At 37.5% G+C, this 20,117-nt stretch overlaps 1 protein-coding gene across 4 annotated transcripts in view; it reads left to right on the top strand.

Moving 5' to 3' along the window:
* ZDHHC14 (zinc finger DHHC-type palmitoyltransferase 14) overlaps nt 1-20,117 on the top strand; it is a 108,233-nt gene that overhangs the window by 50,063 nt on the left and 38,053 nt on the right. For 2 of the 4 annotated variants that reach the window (XM_035538542.2, XM_035538540.2), the window contains exon 2: nt 7,712-7,872. In XM_035538542.2, the coding sequence (XP_035394435.1) occupies nt 7,712-7,872 (161 nt within the window). Of the gene's footprint in view, nt 1-7,711; nt 7,885-20,117 lie in introns of all 4 variants that reach the window. The other 2 variants (XM_035538541.2, XM_035538539.2) reach the window with 1 other exon arrangement.

Raw genomic sequence — 20,117 nt, 5'->3', positions numbered from 1 at the left:
TTGTTAGTGTTAGGACAGAGGTTGGACTAGATGATCTTGGAGGTCTCTTCCAACCTAGACGATTCTGTGATTCTGCGATTCTGTGACATCAGTATTAAAGACCAAACTGTGTCAGGCTTTCACATGAACTTTCAAGACTGGTTGTTGAGGTTTTGCTGTTCAGGATAGCATTAAGCTAATTTTATTTTTCACTAGTTTTGAGAGAACTTCTAAATTATCTAATTTATTAGTTTTCAGTAATCTGTACGATTTCATCATATTGATCTTTTTTTAAAGTAATTTCTAAGTGTTTGGAGAGTCTGGGATGCTTGTATGCACCATATAACTACTGTTACTATGTATGTATGCCCACTTAAAAATGATTGTTAATTAGAATTAAAATTAAGTGGAGTTGCCCCCAAGCAATATAACAAATACAGAAAAAATAAGGTATGTCTGTTATCTTAAAGTATAGAATAACTTGTAAAGCATTCAAGCAAGGTTAAATGCTTCTTGCCTGAACCTATTCAATAAAACTGTATTTATGATTAGGGTATAATATTTTTCGGATTTTACAGGAGATAAAATTCTCTCTATTCCTTCCTTTCCTGCTGTCATTCTCTCTTTTGTTAGCTATTGTTTTTTCCATAGTCCTTACATGTTTGGAATGCTGATTCCAAATTTCCTGGCTTTGGAATGATGCAAGTATTAGAGGAGTGATATTTGTTGTGTTGTTTTATCAAACAAGTTTTTTGAATTTTATTGACCATTCGGAAGTGAAGAAGTGTATGATAGATTGCCCAGAGAAGTTGTGGAGTCACCCTCCTTGGAGATCTTCAAAAGCTGCTTGGACATGATCATGGGCAACCTGCTCTAGGTGACCCTGCCTGAGCAGGGGGGCTGGACCAGATGGCCTCCAGGGGTCCCTTCCAACTTCAAACAGTCTGTGATTCTGTGATATTCCAAATAGTTCAAAACACAAAGAAGAATGAAATAAATCAAATTTCTAAGCACATTTCAAATCCCATTGAATATAGTCTGTGTCTTCCTTAATCTTTCAAAAATTCAAATAGGAATTTTAAAGGCTATATAAAAGTATCAGGCAGATGGAGGAAACTAATGCAGAACTTCTCTAGCTAATCTTGTTAGGCACTTCGTGTAACATTAGTTGGACTAATCTGTGCTCAAATTACATCCTGTTTTCTGTGTGCCAAGAGCATATTTATGAGGAATCAACCATAAGCTGGTTAATGCACAGCAAGTTGTTTCCCACTGTAACTTTTTCTTGTTAGATATTTCTGAAGAGTTTCTTCACCTTAACTTTAAAATAAGGTCCTCTCAAAAAGGTAGTTGTAGGATGCTGGAATTTCTGGGTTGGGGGTGAAAACATGAGCATCCCAAAAAATACTGACTGAAGAACTGGTACCATGAAATGTTTTGATAAATCTTAGATTTACAAAAATGTTCATGTTTTTCCTCACTTTCAGAAGTTACAGTGCAGAGATAGAACAAAATTAACTCTGCTTTAGATGAGGCAGTTCTGTGTCTTTAATATTTTAAGATTGTTTTGGTATTTTCTGTGGTAAATTATTTTGACAATCCTCTTATGTCTGCATTTGATTTTACTTCTTACCATCTTGACCGTGAACAACACTGTCCATACAAAAATGATTTTTCCTATAGAAATGTGCAGTTCTTGTTACACAGAATAAACTGGGAGGACAGAGAGAAAGAGGAGAGAAGAAAGATGGACCTCCCAACACCTGTTAGCTAGTCTGTCAGCACAAATGCAGCCTTCATAGCACAGGTGCAAAACTTCATGTGTAACATCATCCAGCCATCTCATACGGAGTGTTTCTCTACAGCTGGGTTCTTGGGTTCTTGTCATGGCCCTGAGGGCACCAACAGGCCATAATGGTCCTGAGCAGCATCACCTGGGTTCTCTCTTCTACCCCTATGGGCTCAGGAGGTCTACTTAAGCTCAGCCTAGGGTCTTTAGTCCCTGCTGAGCTGTTGCAGGGTCTCTGGCTCAACCATGACCGTGCCACTGCCCGGCCATGGAGCCCCTTGATCCAGACCTCAGCCCACAAACAGACTGACTGGCTTAATTTCAGCCCAGCTTCATCACTGTGGTCCTGTCTGAAAACCGCTGGACCTGATCCAAACCCTGGTGGAAAACAATTAAAAAAGACAGGCCTACAACCCTACAGCAGTGAAATTATTTCACTCTGATAATTCCCACTGTCCCATTTGTCATCCTTTGTCAGGGGCAGCCTTCAAGGTTCTTGCTGTACCCTCATGTTTTGCCCATCCTCACATCTTCCACTGTTTCTATGTGCTGTGGTCTGCATGCACATCTTTGGCTGCTTTCTTTGAACTGGTAACTTGTCATTAGAAAACTAGATTATAGGGCATTTCTGCTGTTCTAGTCCAGAGTCTGGATTTGTCTTTGATCTATCTATATAGGCACTCTGTTGCCATCTGTAATTTGAAAGAGATGAATATTTCAAAAAAGGCAGCAGTCTGAATGAAAAGCTTACTGAAGCTGCTGAAATTAAGGTCTTCTTTCTCCATCCAAGCTTCTGTCTCCTAGTTTTTGTATGTACTTCTGTTTCTCCTGCCTTATGCTAACATCGGTGCTCTGGAGACTTTTCCAAGAGCATGTGTGATTTGTCAGACAGACATCAACAAAATGGTACAGTTTTCTTACATTTTAGTAAACTAACTTGGCTCACAAAAGAACCTGACAAAGATTTATGTTGACATCAGATCAGAAGCATGGGACTGAGTGACTTGGAGCAATGATGCAGAGGAGGTGAAAGGAAGGGGAAGTTGAGAGAAGCCATGAATAAGAGTGGGAGGGCAAGCAAACCCCTTGTGTTAATTTAAGGAAAGTGACATGGTCTCATTTAGAAGTTAGCTTTTAACACGTAGAACTGATTTCAGTTTTTTCTCTTAGCCTTGGACAGCACCCACACACCAATATCTACCACTACGTTAAATAGGCAATATCTGCCAAAACCGAAATTCAATTGATGATGGAGGAAAATGAGCAGTTGGTAATTCTTTGTTTGATGGTACATGGTCCTACTATACATACTATATTATGCTTTTCCTGGAGTACTTTTTTTTTTAATGTCTGCTGCAAAGAGTTTTTTGTCGGTGAAAAGCTTGACATATAGTATCCTATTATTGGTCTCACCAGTCAAGCTCATAGATCTCTCTCTATTTTTTAAATTAGTATAATTGTGATGGCTACGTCTTTGCATAAAATCTGTATTTTCATTGTTTTTTGTCTGCTAACTTGGCAAATAATAATATCTCAGGGATCTCAGGTCAGCAAGTTTCGCAGGGGTATAAAGCCTTGTCTTTTTCTATTCTGGAGTAGTAGCTATATTTATTAGTAATTTTTGTTTTTTTTTTGTAACTATGGAGTCTCTCTCCAAGTTAGAGAGTCTAAGTATCCATTATTTATACTGGATAGAGTTGTCATTTATTATATCTCCCCATCAGTGAATAACAATGACTGTCAGTGAACTGTTCAGGAAAGCCTTTATCTTTCCAGGACAGGCCTGAAGCAGGCTTCTTTTGTTTTTCCGTTTTCTAGTGAAAGAGCTCGAAAATTGTAGGATTCCCAGTGTGCGCACACTTCAATACAGTTACTACATGTATTTTTCTGCTCATCTTGGTAGCCACAGGGAGCATGCTTATGCAGTTAAGAGGGTTGCTGGGTGATAAAGAATTACTTTTGTTGTTCTTCTGCATCCTTCGTTCACGGGCATGATACTTGATAATTATCTCTTAAATGCCAACGTGTTTTTATTTTTATCTAGCTGTGACAGACTAGTCTTCCAGCAGATTTTATTTCCCTCCTACACTCATGCAAACTTTCACATGATGCTTCAAAAAAGGAGCTGAGAAGCCAGGCAAAATCCAGGGATGATCTGTACAAAGCCTTAATTAATTAAAAACCTTATTTAATAAATTGAAACTTTAGGATGTATTACTCGTTGCTATGTGCAAACCAAACATTGTTCTCTGAGGAAGTCATTTGTACAGTAGCATTTGTAGCGGGATCTCTGGCCACAGAATACGTCCTAAAAATGTATTTTCTGGGATGGCCCCTATCAGTACTTGTTCTGTGCTATCACTACAAATACTGATTAAGGCTAATTGTTTTCCTGAGTCTAAGATGTAAAGTGGGGCTGTTAGTTCATGTCTAGTGGTTATCAAGAAATGAGGTTAAAAGATTTGTCTGTACTTGCTGTGCTGATGTGGGGGACAAGGATTTGTTTCCATGCTGCTTTGTCATTGATGGTGCTGCCAACAGGGGACTGGCAGTGTTCAGAAGTTCTGAAATTTGCTGTCAGGAAATATCTGCTAGTATTTACGTGGAAAAAATAGTAATCTGAAAATACCGCCCAGAAAGAAATTTTCAATAATACATGAGGAAAGCTCTAATCCCTAATGGGATGCAAACTCAACTGAAGTAAATTAATTAAGGAATTTGAGCAAATACTAGAAATAATGTGTTTTTTGTGTATAGTGTTTGGCCATTCTGAAAGTAGAATGATAGATAATTTAAATAGCTTAAAGAAATTGCTTAAAATAACATTGAACTTAATGTACCAATACAAATGCATTTGTTATATGAATATGCAAATACAAATTCTATAAATGCAAGTGCATTTCTACAGATGTATTGATAATTTTGAGCTAAAATCCAAATTTTTAATTTGAAGTTGTTTTAATGGATTTATTTTTTTAATAGCCCAGAAAAAAAAAAAGAAAGAAAGAAAAAAAAGAAAAGGAGGAAAAAATAGTTAATCAAAGGGAACATACTTAGCTATACTTTCCTCACCCTGCAAAGTCTGGGGCAGAAAGTCCATATGAACTTCCCAGAGCTGTCTGTGATCTCTTATCTGTCTTCATACTCACAGAAAAAAGGACTACACAGGGTGCTGTCAAATGCAGAAAGTGAATGATGTATACGCTTTCTGTTTCTTTGAATTTAACTGACAGGAATTGGAAAAATTAATTGGGCCTTTCTAAAAGGTAGATGTCATTGTCTGCAGGCCCATGTAATATTGTAGGGCCTGTTGCTATTTAGGTCAGACTGGACTGAATGGTCCTGTCTGGGTTTCCTATCTGAATCTCTGTGCAGACTGTTTTTTCGATTTGAATTAATTTCTGACCTCATGGAGCATTGTTTGGTTATTACTGCCAAAGATCACATCTTCAATCTTTTTTTAACAGGCATAAAGTACAGAAAAAATTCCAAGCCAAAGTTAATAAATTTCAAGGTTTTATACCCTGAAAACACCTTTAGGAGAAGCAGATTACCTTACAGTTGCATATGGTGAAGAGTGTGCAGGGCTTTTTGAGTGTTTTCTCATTGCAGATGGACTGTGATTCAGCGTGGCACAGACAGACGTATTCATGTATTTTTTCCTGTAGTGAAATCATCACTTTCCAGCAATGCAAGGCTTTCATAGTATTTCAGTATAGGAATTGGTTCTTTCTACCAATTCCATATGAAGATATTGTTAAAACACTTTACTATTCTGATGACCCTTCGGTTTCTGCTCTGTGTGTATCACTGAGAAGTTGAGATGTAAGCTGTGTAGGTTGACAATGCTGCTATTTTTGCACTGGTATCTAAACCGTATCGCACCTACCATGCTAGCCTAAGATTACCTCCCGGGTGCCTTTCACACACATACAGTTCTTGTTTGGTCAACAAACTTCAGCACAGTTGCAGTTTCTTTGGTATGTGTAATGAATAATGCAGTAGAAGAATAAGAGCACTGTGCTATATTTAGTGTTCATTAATGTACATGCTCCCTCTAATCCTTTTAAAAATATGTTCTTGCAGCATATTTGTACTCTTGTCTGAGCGTATTACAGTAGTTTTTATTTCAATGATCCTTTGTGGCAAGAAATGAAATGAGCAGTAGGGTGTTTGTGTGCCGTGAAAGCTTCCTTTTGGTTGTTCGTTCTGACTGGCTTCTCTGATGGTAGGGGAACAAGGCCTACATCTACCAGCTGTCTTGCTGCTGCTTCCCTTAGCACTGGTTTCATGGATCTGGCTCTTAGAAGCAGATTTCTGAAGAGCGTGCATTTTCAAGTGTGTTTCCAAGTATTTAAACAGTCTATCCTGTCTAAGAATTCCCCCCGCCCCCCTTCTTAATTTTAATACACAATTGTCTGTTTAATCTTTTGTTGACTGTAATATTACATTCATGCAGGGTGAAAGGGTGGTCCACCACAGGGGTGGTATGACGTGCCATGTAATGTATTTGGACTTGTATCCATTAAATCCACTGTTCTAGGAAGCATCCAAGTGCATTTAATGGGGTGGTGCAGGAAGATAAATGCTTGGTACGTGGTAGCTGGTAGGAAAAGTGCTTCCTTTCCCTCCCCATCCCATCGGCTGCAGTGCTGGGCAGTGAAGTTGACATTGTCATCGCTTGCTCAGAGTTAACATCTCACTGAGGATAACATGCGGTGCAGAAGCTGGCACGTCTGAATCATCGTTTAAGGCGGCAAACAGAAACAGGGAAGACGATGATAATTAAACTTGATTGATGCCTGGAAACTGGAGACAAAGCCGTAAGGCCTAGAGCTTGTTGGTGTTAGGCTTGTGTCATTTTTAGGCTTATGTTACGACTCCTCATGCAGACATCAGAAATACATGAAGCAATCTGTGTGTTTTGTCCCTTCTGCTTAATAGAGGAGCTAAGAAGAGAATGTTCATTCTGTGCGTTTTCTGAGATGATCCTACAGTGCTTATTATATGACTCAGATTAACTGGTGGTGTACTGTGTAATATGTAAGTTTTCATATACCCATATTCCTTTTGCACAACCATAAGGAGATATTTATATTTATGTGTTGTGTAGATTCTGATGTTGCTGTCTACTCTGTTTTTACTACATGTGAAATACAGAGGAAAATTGCTAAAACTGTTATATAATTCTAAAACCTGTAATTATATTGTAAATCTGGTAACTGTAGAGCCTGTGCTGGTAAAGGGCTGTGGATGCTGCCCTAGACCAGCTGGATTGTTTGTTTCCAGGTGTGTTGCAGTGCACTCTCATTACACTTACCTTGCTTTGCAAATGAGTAAACAAGCTTATTAAGCTGCAAGAAATGGATTAAGAGAATCAGTAGGCTTTGGGACACTGTCCACTGGTGTTATAATATTAATATATATAACAAGGCTATTATAGGAATGTGCCACAGGTGTTAAGATCTTGAGCACCTTCTTTTTGGTGAACTACAAATTCACTTTCTAGACTTAATTACATTTTTAGTTTGTATTGTTTCATCATGTTATCTGCTTTACTCTTCATGGCTGAATATTTTCAGTCTACTTCCTGTCCCTTCTTCCCCTTCCTCTCCTCCCATATTGACTTCATGCAAGTTTGCAATAAATATATTAGCTCATAATATCCTGTAATAAAAACATTTTCTTATGTAACTGCATGTATTGCGTATTAGGAAGATCGTTGCTATGCTGTTTCAACCTGTATTATACTAAACAGATTATGAGAAATTTCAGAAGTGTCACAAACAGAAACAGAAATGTCAGCTTTCATAAATGTTCCAAAGAAGGTAGTGTATCCATGTGAGAAAGTGAATTCCTGATATGCATTTATGATGGTAAACAGTTGTTGAGAACAAGTTGCATTATTTGTTATTGATTGTTTAATCTTTTTTCTTTTTCCAGTTGTCCGTATTTATCAGAGAAGATTACACCTGCTATACCTGCAATTGGTGGGATTCTTTTCTTTTTCGTGATGGGGACCCTGCTGCGTACTAGTTTCAGTGATCCTGGTGTCCTCCCACGCGCAACACCAGATGAAGCAGCAGATCTAGAGAGACAAATAGGTAACAATGAAGGTCTGTTGTCTCTTCGCTTTCCTCCCGAGGGTGTATGTGCTGTGTGAAGGTAGCGTGCTGCTCTGCTCCTGGGAAGAGTTACTCCTATCTTGCCACAGTAATTGTCCTGGAGTTGCCATGTCTGATGACACTGCAGTGATTCCTGTGGAAAGATGGTCGATCAGCTCTTAGCTAAGAAAGGCAGTAAACAAAATACCAAACCTGGAGAGTGATAGTTATTACTGTAAATACTTTTCAACAGGTATGGTAGAAGTTTCCCTGTAATGCACAAGTGAATACTTTTAAAAGTGTTTTTGGCAAGCAAATTGATATGGCAAAGGTTGTAAAGTTGTGTATCTTTTAAAGTAATGTACCCTCAGAGTTTAACAGAATTTAATTACATTGTTATTTATATTGTGAAAGGGTCAGATAAGTCTCTGTATTAATATACAGTGTTGTAAGTTGATGTAATCTTGGGAAGGTTGTACTTCAGTATCTGTGTAAAGCCTGCACAATTAAAGGACAGTGAACTAGATTTTAATCAGCCTCGTTTATCAGGAGAGTCGACAACTAAATTCTAGTTGTGGAATTTCTACAGATACACTAAATAGTTCGAATATGCTACCTAGATAAGAAAACACAGGGCAAGTTTGCAGAGCTGCTTCATAAAACAGTGTGTTTGCTTATTTTTGTAGTAGACTACTAAAGGTTAGTAATGGCTACTATATCTACTTTGAAATGGTGGCCATTGGAAATTGTGTGAACTGAAGTCATTTCAGAGGAACTCTTACTCATATAATTGAAAAGACAGGTAACAGGTGTATGCAAGCACAGGAGTACTACCTGTGGGGTCCCTGATCTTAGACTTCATCTACCATGACAAATAACTGAAGGCAGTAAAAGCAAAAGAGTGGACTAAGGCTGTTGTTGCAAACAATCCTACATCAATAATGTATGAATTTGAGAGGTTTACTTCAGACAAGGTTTCGTCTTGTTCTCTAGACTAAATGTCCTCCACAACACACTGGTGAAACTGTGTGGGGGCAAAGTCATTGATTTGGACTCTCATAGCATGATTTGGGGTAGAGCTCGTTTATTGTACATGTGTAGCAGAAGTTCTGGTTTTGTTTCCTCAGAAATCAAATGTGGTTTGTGCACAACAAAATCATGCTGAATCATGCTTGTAAGTGAAGAATGGTAGGGCAATTCATGTCAAAACAGCAAATGTTCACATCAGTATGGCATTAGTTTCCTCAGACTCAGCTGATAAGAGTGCGGGCATGATGTAGGCATCCTGAAGCTGTGCATTCCACTTAAGAAATGTGTTGGACAAAGAAATGTTGTTAAGGTAAAACAAGAAAGCTGACAACTTTAATTAATTATTTTAAGCCTTTCTGAGCCTTTAACACCAAGGAAGAGTAACAAGTTTGTTTTTAATAGCTTACGTACTTTAGTGGTCGTTTGCATCTCACAGTTTCATTGTCACTAAAAATTTTTTTCTGATGGGCTCAGTTTCAGAAAATTGCTGTTGGAGGAGGAAGAATAATTTTATTTTCTGGAAAGATGCATGTTACCTTTGTTATGGATTATTTTAAGAAATAGAATTTCAAAATATAGTGATGAATTTGTTGGTGGTCGCTACAGTGAGATCATTTTCTTTCATCAGATTTGGAAGGTCCTGAACACAGCTGTAACAGTCTGCTAAGTCATAGGATAGAAGGGGGGTTGTATAACAAACAGCATTTTGTATACTTCAATGAAGTGAAGCCAATGCTTTTGCAACATACTAGGTACAGCAGCTATTTTTATTTGCTCCATGTGTTCTTTGTGTAGGTTTGAGGCTTTTGGAACTGTGTGACCATGTAACAGTTGTATTTGTTGAACTTTGTGAGACGAGATGTTTCCCCCGTGGGTTTGTGAAGTCTGATGTGCAGTTCACCAATTTTTATAGATCCGGTGTAGCTTTTTTTAAAAACAGAGCGTTTTGTTGGCATTCATATTTCAGTAAGACAATCTGTATTGTTCTTATTCATTGCTTGGAGTAATTGTGCAGAACCCAGAGCCAGCTGACATTGCCATGACAGGAAGAAGGTGACATCTAGCCAGATGGAGAAGAATTTGTGCCTACTCTAATGTGAGGTCGTTGTAAGGAAAAGTTGGAGCATAATTTTATGTGAAGAAAAATGTATTTGGTGAGGGAAGTTATCTTAACTCTGGTTAAAGTAAGAATAACCCTTCTGTTGCTTACCCTTCTGAGAAAAGTATGCTGTGTAAAATAAAATGGTCCTCAGTTTAGAAGAGAAGGGCAGGTTTGGTGGTTTGAATTGGGCCACCTACACTGATGACTGAGAGTTCAGCTGTAGAAAATCATAGCTGTAATTCTTTAAACTGTTTCAAAACTAATGAAATAAAATTTTCCCAAACAACAGGTTTTCACACCTTCATTTGAGAGGAATAGAGTGGAGAGTAAGAAAAACTGGAAAGAACAGTAGTATCTATTTAGGCACTGCTCTATGTTCCCCATCATTTCTGTAGGTGCTTTTCCATCTCTGTTTCTTTCTTTGAATTTCTTGAGACAGTTAAGGAAAATGAAATTAAAATCCATTAATGAAGGTGCTCCCAAAATTTACTCTCTGATTATCTACCAGAAATAATAATGATGGTGCAGATGAGGAAAAAAATTGTTCTGAACAAAAACTTATATAGCCTGTTCATTTTATGTAAAGCAGCCAGGCTTTCTAATGGAAATGCACCTTTTCGGTAATTACATATAAAGGTAATAATGATAGTGGTCTGTTAAAAGAGATTGCAAGCAAGTTGTTGAAGTGTAGCTATTAGCATTTAGCTATCTTTCTGTGACAGGTATTTTTCACTACTATATCCAGCTACTTGGTGAAATGCAGGAGCATTCTGGAGCTCATGTTTTAAATATGCTTTTATTAAAGGATTGCCCCAATTGAAGCACAGCAAATGAATTCTTCAGGTTTTATATCCAGTATTCATATATGTAATACTTAATTGAATCTATGGTTTTGAAACGGCTGTGGTGTAATAGTCACTTTAGGGTTTTTATGATGTGCAATTCAATTCCCTGCTCTTACACAGCGGCAGAAATATAAACAGGCTTATGAATACCAACTGGGTGTGTTCTTGTCCCCATTTGAAGGATAAGGTATTTTGAATGCTTGCTAATTGGCACAGGAAGTGTCTTAGATGCATTGTTTTCATAATCCAGTGGTTATAAAGATGCAAAAAAAGAATCCAAAAGGAAGAGATAAATGTTCTTTGAATAATAAAACCCTCGACAGATAAAGGCAGAAGGCAGCACTGTAGCAATGCGCTTCTTGTTATGAGGGCCTTGACACAGAAACAAGTTACCACAGGTTGTTCCAAGAAGTGCTTTGGCTTGCTGGAAGAGTTGGTGTCCCTCTGCTCCAGATGAAGGAAAGCGGTGACCACACCCAGGATTTTCTATTCAGATCCTGTGCAAGCAAACAAAACCCTAGCTCTTCTATCACACAGGCAAATAAAGGAGCTGGTTGCTGCTGCTCCAGGCATTATTCAGACTCGAAGATTCCTGGAGATCTCCATTGCTTCAGGATTTGATTTAAATTTGGTTCCTTACAACCGTGTTTCTAGCTATTGATAGCTTTTGTTTCCTTTGGGCTTTATTCACATACTTTCACTGGTCTCTGTTTACGGAGTTCCCCCAGACACAGGACTGGGATTGTTTCCCAGATAATTATAAAAGTTTAATTTATGACTTTCTTTTATTCTGGAGGGCAGTGAGGGAAGGAGCTTCTTAGCATTCCTCTAGTTCAGAGGGCTGGCACCTTCCCATCCTAAATTGTTTCCTGTGCTGCTGACAACTTTAATGGTTTCAGAAATTCGCTATAAAAATGTTGATTCCTGTTATTCATTGAAAAAGCTTCTGTGTGAACTTAATATGGATGCCACACTACAGTAAGGCACGTTAGCTGCCTCCAGTCACAACAGTACATTTAAAATTTGAAAGCTTAAAACTTTTAAAAACTGTTTTAACTTGCTTGAACCTAAAAAAAAAAAAAAAAAAAAACATGTCATACACATACATGTATTTCCTGGTTGTTCGGAAAATGTCTGTGGTATGTCTGTAAGGGCCTTTTACTTCCAGACCTTTGCTCCTGGCTTCCACCAGCAGGTGTCAGCTGCTGGGTGGGGGTTGCTGTGCTAATTCCCAGTGTTGGCAAAAAAAACACCTGCGCAGACTGATAGGGACTATGGGGCTGAGCTGGGGAAGCTTATGACCTGCAGCAACTTGCTCGTCTGTCTCAGGACGGTGTTTTAGTGGTTTTTATATATGTGTTTGTCAAAATGAAAAGGGAAGAGTGAATTTTTCCGGGCTGGATTGGACATGTGTTGGAGAGCAGTGGTGGCTGGTTCTAACAGGCTTTAGTAAAAATAGAAATCCAAAACAATGTCATGAAATTAATTATTATATTTACAAAAGATATTCTTGATGGGTTCAAATTCAGGTTGGACAGATGATCTCCAGCCGACTTACCTTAATATCATTTGGAGAGTACTTGATTTATAAACAATGTTTATTAATAATTTTTCTTTTTTTTCTGTAATTTCCTTGAGTCCGCAGGGCTATTAAAATAACTGATAAGCGATTCCTTCATGGCAAGATCTATGATTCTAGGGTAGGGTAGACTGAGGACATACTTTACCAGTGGGTTTTGGTTCCTGTTTGCGGAGCATCCTGTGCTTTCTGGTGCTGGGTCCCTTTTGTAGCTCTCTTTTGCCTCTTATTCCTGTTGTATCTATTAGGTACACACGCCCTGAGTTCTCCTCTCTTTCCTGTGTTTCTGCTCAGCCCTGCTTCCATGACTCTTAACTGGCTCCTACTTGGTTACATCATTTGCTGTCCATCATTCTTTCTTCTTTTTCTGATACTTCCTTTCTTCCTTCCACTCTGCTTTTTGCTCACCTTGTGATACCGTGATGGAGCTTCCTTGAAGCCTTTCCTTTTTCTGGACTGGGCAGGTGCCTCCTCTTTCGTGTTGAGGTAGTGGGAAGCAGTCAGGTTCCTTGCCCCAAGTGCTCGATGGCAGCAGTCTCCAGTGAACCCACTTCTCATCGAATGTGGCATCCTTGGCTTCTCTGGAGTGGTGGAGTACTCATAAAAGGAGTTAGTCTGAGCTCTACAGTAAAGAAATATGAAAGTTAACTCTGTAGCTTGTAACAAGCTGCTGCTGCATATGTATGAATTATGACCCTCCTTGTGCCCCTTCTGCCAAGATTTGTACAGAAAAAGTTGTGTGCTAAGCTCAAACGCTGCAGTTTGTGCCAGGTTTCAGCTCCTTTCTTCAAAGTCTCTGTGATAGTGGTATTAACATGTTCACTGTTCATCTGAATTTCTGCAGTGGTTGAATCATCTAACTCAAGCATCTGCAAACCTCACAATAAAATACATACTTTAGACTATAAAAACTTAACAAGTCATTTTTTATTGTTGTTAAATGTTTAAAAATACAGAAGAATATAGTGAAGTATTCATTTGATACCTTTTGCTAATCAGTGTTGCTGTCTAGTTTCGTTAAGCTCTCTCATGGAATCTTTTTCCTAGAATAAGGTCCCAGCTTTAATCCAAAATACAGGCAGCAGTTCCTGTTCAGATAATTGTTTATTTCCCCTGTGTTCAAAGACACATTCGTCTATGTCAGGAAACAGATTATTTCAAATAAGCGGCTGACAATAATAATTTTTGCCTCACAGAAAGTGACTGTCAGATACAGAGATTTAGATATGCAAAATGAAAAGTATAAATTTGGTGATTTTTTTTTTCCTAGAATCCAAGATAATATTAAAAAGTTGATTAGGGGACTCAAGATGTTTCCATGTGGGGGTGTTTCAGAGCTTCCATTTAAATTTGCTTTAAAAATTATGGTAGCACAAAGCTTGCTTCACAGGCACAGACCACTCAGCTAATCAAAAATACTGTCTTTTCTTTAGCAGCAAAACTTGTGGTCTTCCAAAAAGGGCCAATGGAGTCTTGAAATGAGGAGCTACATTGTCAGCAAGTGTGGAGTCTGGGGCTCAAGTTCCCAGACATGGGGGCTTATGACAATTCTTATGGAGAGGAATAAGCTTAGTAATTTCGACAAATCCTTCTGTGAAAGGAAGTGCATAAAAATTAGGAATATCCCCAAAGTGAAAGAGAACTCTGTTATTGAAAAATGTTTCCATAACTATTATATTGATATATTATTTTAAATATATTAATTTAATTATTTTAAATTCAAACTATGCTCATATAGAGGTAGGTTGGGAAGAGTAGTAAGAGGCCATTCTGGCTGTATTACTGTTGCATGAAGAGTGCAGTCAAAAAAAGTACTTGTATCGGAAATGGAGACAATTTCAAAGATGACTCAAAAGAGGTAGCACAAGCGTGTAGTGAAAGTGTCAGAAAGGCAAAAGTGGGGAAAGAAATGTTAGTTAAAACTAGCTAGGAACGTTTGAAGATGACAGGATTGGCTCTGTTAGAGGAAGAAAGAAGCTGAATGCACGCTATGTAATTTGGAAATGAGAGATAACCAGAGGGGAATCTGAAGTATTCAACGCTGCTTTGATCTCAGGAGAGAAACTGCACAGTTCTTGCCTGCTGATAGGAAATGCAGGTCAGTGAGGAAAAGTAGTAGTTCAGAGGGCAAAACAAAACAAAAATTCTACTATGCTATATGTATATCTGTCTATTAGCTATTCTACTATATGGAAATCTGTTATATTTCTGGAAACTATTTCGTCTCTGAAAAGACTTGGGGTAAACTGTGAAATAATAAAATTCTAAGAATTGGGGCCGCAGCAGGGTTGTGGCCATTTAAGGCTTGAAATGAGCAGCATAGTGTTTCAAGAAAAGTCAATTATAACTGAAACAGTGCCCTTCGTTGAGGGAGTAACTGTCTTAGTGGAAAAGAAGAAGCAGATAAGCTAAATTTTGACTGTAACAGAGCTCTTGATATGGTCCTGCATAGGATTTTTTCCATGCAGGTTTTGGAAATAAGGTGTAGGTGAAGTTACAACAAAGCCAGTGAGCAACTTTCCAAAAATATACTCTCAGTGGCAAACAGTTAAGTGATAAAGTATGATCTTGCAGAGGTTGATTATGGGCTCAAGAAAAAGGGAATATGCTTGACTCTGAAGATGATGCTGGGTTGGGGGAATTTGCAAGTGTTCTGATTGATTTATTTATTTTTTATACTCTAAATAGTCTTAGCAAATGTAATGAACAAGTAGAGAATGTATGATTAGAAATGCAAATCAAATACTAACAAAAAGGATTCGAGCTAGTGAATGGTAGAGTAAAAGGGGACTTGAGTTTTATCCACAGATTGTGATACCATGATAAAAAGGGAAAATCATTTGGTGATGTATTAAAAGAATAATCATACATAAACCAGGAAAGGTATGATTCTGTACTACCTAGTCATTATGAGGGCTCTGTTCACTGTGAGTTTTTTGGCACCATATGTGGAAGCTCAAGGGGAAGGCAGCAAGAAAGAGAAACAAAGAAAACATGACCTATAAGGAAATATTTAAGAATATGTTTGTATGTGTTTGGCCTAGGAGAGGAAAGGAGCATAGGTCTTAAAGCAGTGTATGTTTTTCTCATGATATAGAACAAAAGCAACTAGATGCATGAGGCTTGTATAATGCAAAATCACTGGAGATAATGTAGAGTTATTTACTGTTAAAGTGCCATAATCTTAGTCAAATGCAGCAGGACCTATTAATATTTTTTTCCAAATGAGAAACTAAACTTGTTGATGTAGTATTTTTACTTAATTATAATTTTCATGAAAAAACTTTCTTGGCGTTGCCCTGGAAAAAAAATAGTTGCATTTTTTTCATGGTGTGTATGTGGGTTCTGTGGTCCCATAACATACTGTATTGAGAAGGGCTGTTGTTTTTATGGGAGCATGAAAACAGGAGCAGCCCTACGTGACCAGATCAGTAGTCCATCTATAGCCTGATGTCTGATCAGTGATAGTGACAAGTAACACGCACAGAAAGAATTGAGGAGCCCTGCTATACCCTCATTGCTCCCCATAACCTACAGAAGTCCTTAGGGACTTCTAAAGTTAAGGGTTGTATATGTATATTTTTTTTATAAGGTTTTGTTCTTTATTAATTTCTTTCTTTTTTCTGAAGCTGATGAAACTTGGAATGCTATTTAGATTTTGAGTTTGCAAGTTAAACAAGAAGTACTGCTGCTTCGTTTTAAGTGCTGCCTGATTATTTCATTTGACACCAAGTAATTCTTTTCCTGACATTGAACAGTTGCTCCCGTGCTTTTTCTTTTTCTATTTTACATGTTCAATCAGTCATCTCTTCTCAAGCCTGAGAATGCATCATTTGTGTAATCTTCTCTGGTATGAAAGCTGTTCCACACATTTGATCTTCTTTTCCATTTTTTCTCTGTTTTAGTTCAATTGCTTCTATATCATTTTAAGATGCAGGAAGCAGGATTCTGTAAGTCTTCAGTATAAAGAAGCATTGTGCATTAGTATAGCACCAGCCCATCATATTTTCTACCTTTCATTGCTTTTTAACCATACTTGAGTATTGAGCTGCCTTTCTGTTGTAATGGCCACAGTAATTCCAAGACGCATTTTGGAAGGTTCTGCGACTGTTTTGCAGGGCCATTTATAGCATAATAAATAGGCTTGTTTAGTCCTGTGTGCATTACATTGCATTATCAACACTGAATTTCACAAATCTTTATCACTTGGAATTTCATAACCTCTTTGCAGTTATAATTTTTGTCTCTTGCGGTTCATTTAGCATGGAGTGTTCTTCAAAATTTGAAAAAAAAAAAATGTTTCTAGGATAATATACTTCTAAATATGAAGGTGTAAAAGAATAACCAAACCCATCAGAATAGGTTTTCAAGATGGGAAATCATTTGTTCATTTGATGTATATAAGATTTAACAATTCTACAATATTTGTATTTATTTGCATTTGATGAGTGATGTAGATAAATAAAAAAAAATGGCCACTTTAAGTTTTCCTTCCAGCCTTAAAAAGGCCCATATATAATGAAGAAATACTTTGGAATTTTCTTCAGGGTAACTGTCTAACTTAGGTGTATCCTCACCATTTATTCTGTACAAGCAGTTCAGTTTCTGCTCACTTTCTTTCTTGTCCTTCCAAAAGCCCCAAACTCAATATGTTAGCTACATCAGCATGCCATCTCTAAGGGTTCTTTTTGTTTTGTCTCTCTAATTTCATTGATGCTTAGGACTGCCTTTGAGACTTATCCACAGTTCCCCCTCCTGTCTTTCATTTGTTTTGAAATGCACAGTCTGATTTCCTTAGAGCCTCATAAAATTAAATCTGTGTGGCCACCACAACATAGGCATTTCAGAGAATTGCACAATAGCCTAAAGAAATACTGCTTATGAGTGCAACTTGCTAATGTTTTCCCCCTTTTCCCAAGATGGGATACCAGCCTAACTGTCATACCTGATATTGCATGTTTTAAATAACATTCATAAAATAAATCTAATAAAATTACACCGTGCATCAAGAAAGTCTTTCAGAAAGCTCTTGCACTCAAGGCTTCTTTCCCCCAGCAAATCAATCACTGAAGATTACATTTACTTCTGGGAGTGAGAATATGTTTCACACAAAATTCTAGGCCTAAAGAAGATGATGCAGTGCAGCTCTTCAGAAAATAACGTGTAGCGTTTTCCAAAGTCAAGGCAGTAAGTCTTTTATCTAAAGTCAGGAGCAGTAGTTGGTCAGTATTTCTTGTTGCCTATCAGATGAAGAGTTATTTGAAGAATGCAGTTAGCAGCTGCTAGTGGCTGTCTAAGCCAGGTTCCCAGTATTGTTAGTCCCTGAGATTACTGTCTGGAAACAGACAAATGTTAAGTTCTTTTCACTTTATAAAATGACTCTTCCTCTTGAACCCCCAGTTGTTAAGTACGTAGCTTAACTTTAAGTCGTTCAACACAGAGAAGACATTTCTTAGAGGAAGTTTATATTTTTGCAGATTTTTTTTTTGCTCTTGTTCTTCAGATGTTGTAGGTCATACTTGAAGGTTTTTCATTGCATTCTGTTTTCCTCAGCAGGAAACATTACAAGTATTCATAGGTACTGATTTTTCTAATGATTGAAGATTGAAATTGTCACTTTTAAGTTGACAACAAACCTTGCATGATATGGTCATTGGCAAGTTTGTATGAAGAAAATGTGGAGATACCTTCTAGAGTGTGTGTGTGTGTGTGTTCTTAAGATCTTAGGAAAACTGACCAAAATAGCAAATGTTTGAGTGAAAGGATCCTGCATGTATACGAAATTCCAGCTCCCGTCTCTCATCTAAACAGCACCTCCAATTAGTAATCAGTATTATAATTTGAGAGAACTACGTGGAGTATGTTATAATGTTATATGAGAAGGTTGCGGGACTGCTGTCTCTCCACTAAATACACGCAGCAAGTTTCTTGCAGCAATTCAGGTACCTTGGTCCTACAAGGATATGGATCATGTCCTTTGTGGTTTGTTTTTTTTTTCCTAAAATAAAAATGATGGAGTCCATCTAGTGCATGAACATTTAATGCTGTTAGATACGTTTTATAAAATTTATCAAAGCAAAGTACCATGGAAGATGGAAGGCAATTCCATTAGTGGGAGAATTTTACCCTTTTTATAAAATAGCTTGCCTAACTGCATCAGTAGTGGATTGGAAGAGAAAAATGTAAAAAGCAGTGGTCAAACAGAGGTTTATTTGGGGAAGGCAATTCTGTGAAGGTTAATCTCAGTATGCATTAAAGGGACTGCATATATTAAAAGATTTGGCCGTGTTAGAACACAAGTATGAGCAGTCCAACTGAAGGCTAATTGCAGTCTGAAAATCATTGTGAGATGAGGACAAGGCATGTTTAGCACACGCAGTATAGATAAATCTGATTAAATCCAAGCACATTTGACTTTGTCCTGTTATTGTTTCCAGAAAAAAAAAAGTTAAACATGAATGGCTGAGTCTTTCAGGTTTGATTATGCAATTTAGGATTGTGGGGAAAATTCTGACTCCAAGGAAAATCAGCAAGACTGTTTTCATTAATTTAATTTGCATCAGCTTTTGCACTTGGATTTTCAGATTAATTTGCCTCAGTTAGAGAGCTGGGATTGGCTGTCTCTGTGAACTTGAACTTCATGGCACAGGTTAGGAAGGAAATCCTCTTAGAAAACCAGCATTGTAAGCATAACAGGCTGGCCAGTAGTCTCCCTTTTGCACCAGAGGAAAGGAAAGTTGCCTTTGAGATTCTGCCAGAGCACATTTTAAAATAAAGTAAATACAGGGGACTTTCTGAACTTCTGAAAGTTTTTTTTTTTCAGTTGATGTGGATTTTTTATGAATAAATGTTTCAAGAGGGGGGAAAAAAGTGAATTCACCTAGACTGTGATTTGAAAGTCATTTCCAAGTAACATTTTCTGAGAGAAAAAAAAAATAATGTTAGTGTTATTTCACAAAATTCAGTGCATTGGCATTTCTAAACAGTATTGAAAGCTGCAATTGTATACCTCAATTTGACTATACGTATCAAATGGAAAACATTGGTTTAACGAACTAGTAGTCACGAACATGTTTGGATGAAAAGCTAATTAGGGCTAATGACCTGCATTTGTGTTCACAACTTAGTCTGTCTTGACCCTTATGGTCAGGAATGGACATTACCCTGTTTTTTGTAAGGTCCGTGGACTTATGTAAAGACTAACGGGTATTACAAGCCTGCTTGTGATGATATCACTGAAGGTACAGCATATAGAAGCATATTTATCTTTTACAGTGATAGCAACTAAAATCAGCAATAGAGGATTTTCATAACCATGACTTTGACAGTTTTCTCCCCTAAAAAGTATTATATTGTCTCATGTGGACTAGTACTCCTCCTACAAGTTATTTCACCATTTCACAAAGCATATAACTTGTTCTACAGAGAAAAAATGTTCTCTGTAAATATGAAAGATTTTCTTTAAACGTAACTCCACAATTATAAGAAATTCTTCCCTGTTTTCCCTGTGTCTCTGCAAAGCTTTATACAGTATAAGTGCACTTGTGCTACACCCTCAAAAGAATGTCTTTTCAGCTTAGTTCTGAATAACAAAACAAAAGCAAAAAGTTACTTAACTCAAACCAATGTGTAATAAGGGTAAATTGTATGCACGCAAAAAATGGTTCTCAGTGTAACCTGAAGAAATTAA

This window comes from Cygnus atratus, chromosome 3, assembly GCF_013377495.2.
Source record: "Cygnus atratus isolate AKBS03 ecotype Queensland, Australia chromosome 3, CAtr_DNAZoo_HiC_assembly, whole genome shotgun sequence".
NCBI lineage: Eukaryota > Metazoa > Chordata > Aves > Anseriformes > Anatidae > Cygnus > Cygnus atratus.
The sequence above is the reverse complement of the archived record's forward strand: the minus strand, read 5'-3'. Positions and strand labels throughout refer to the sequence as shown.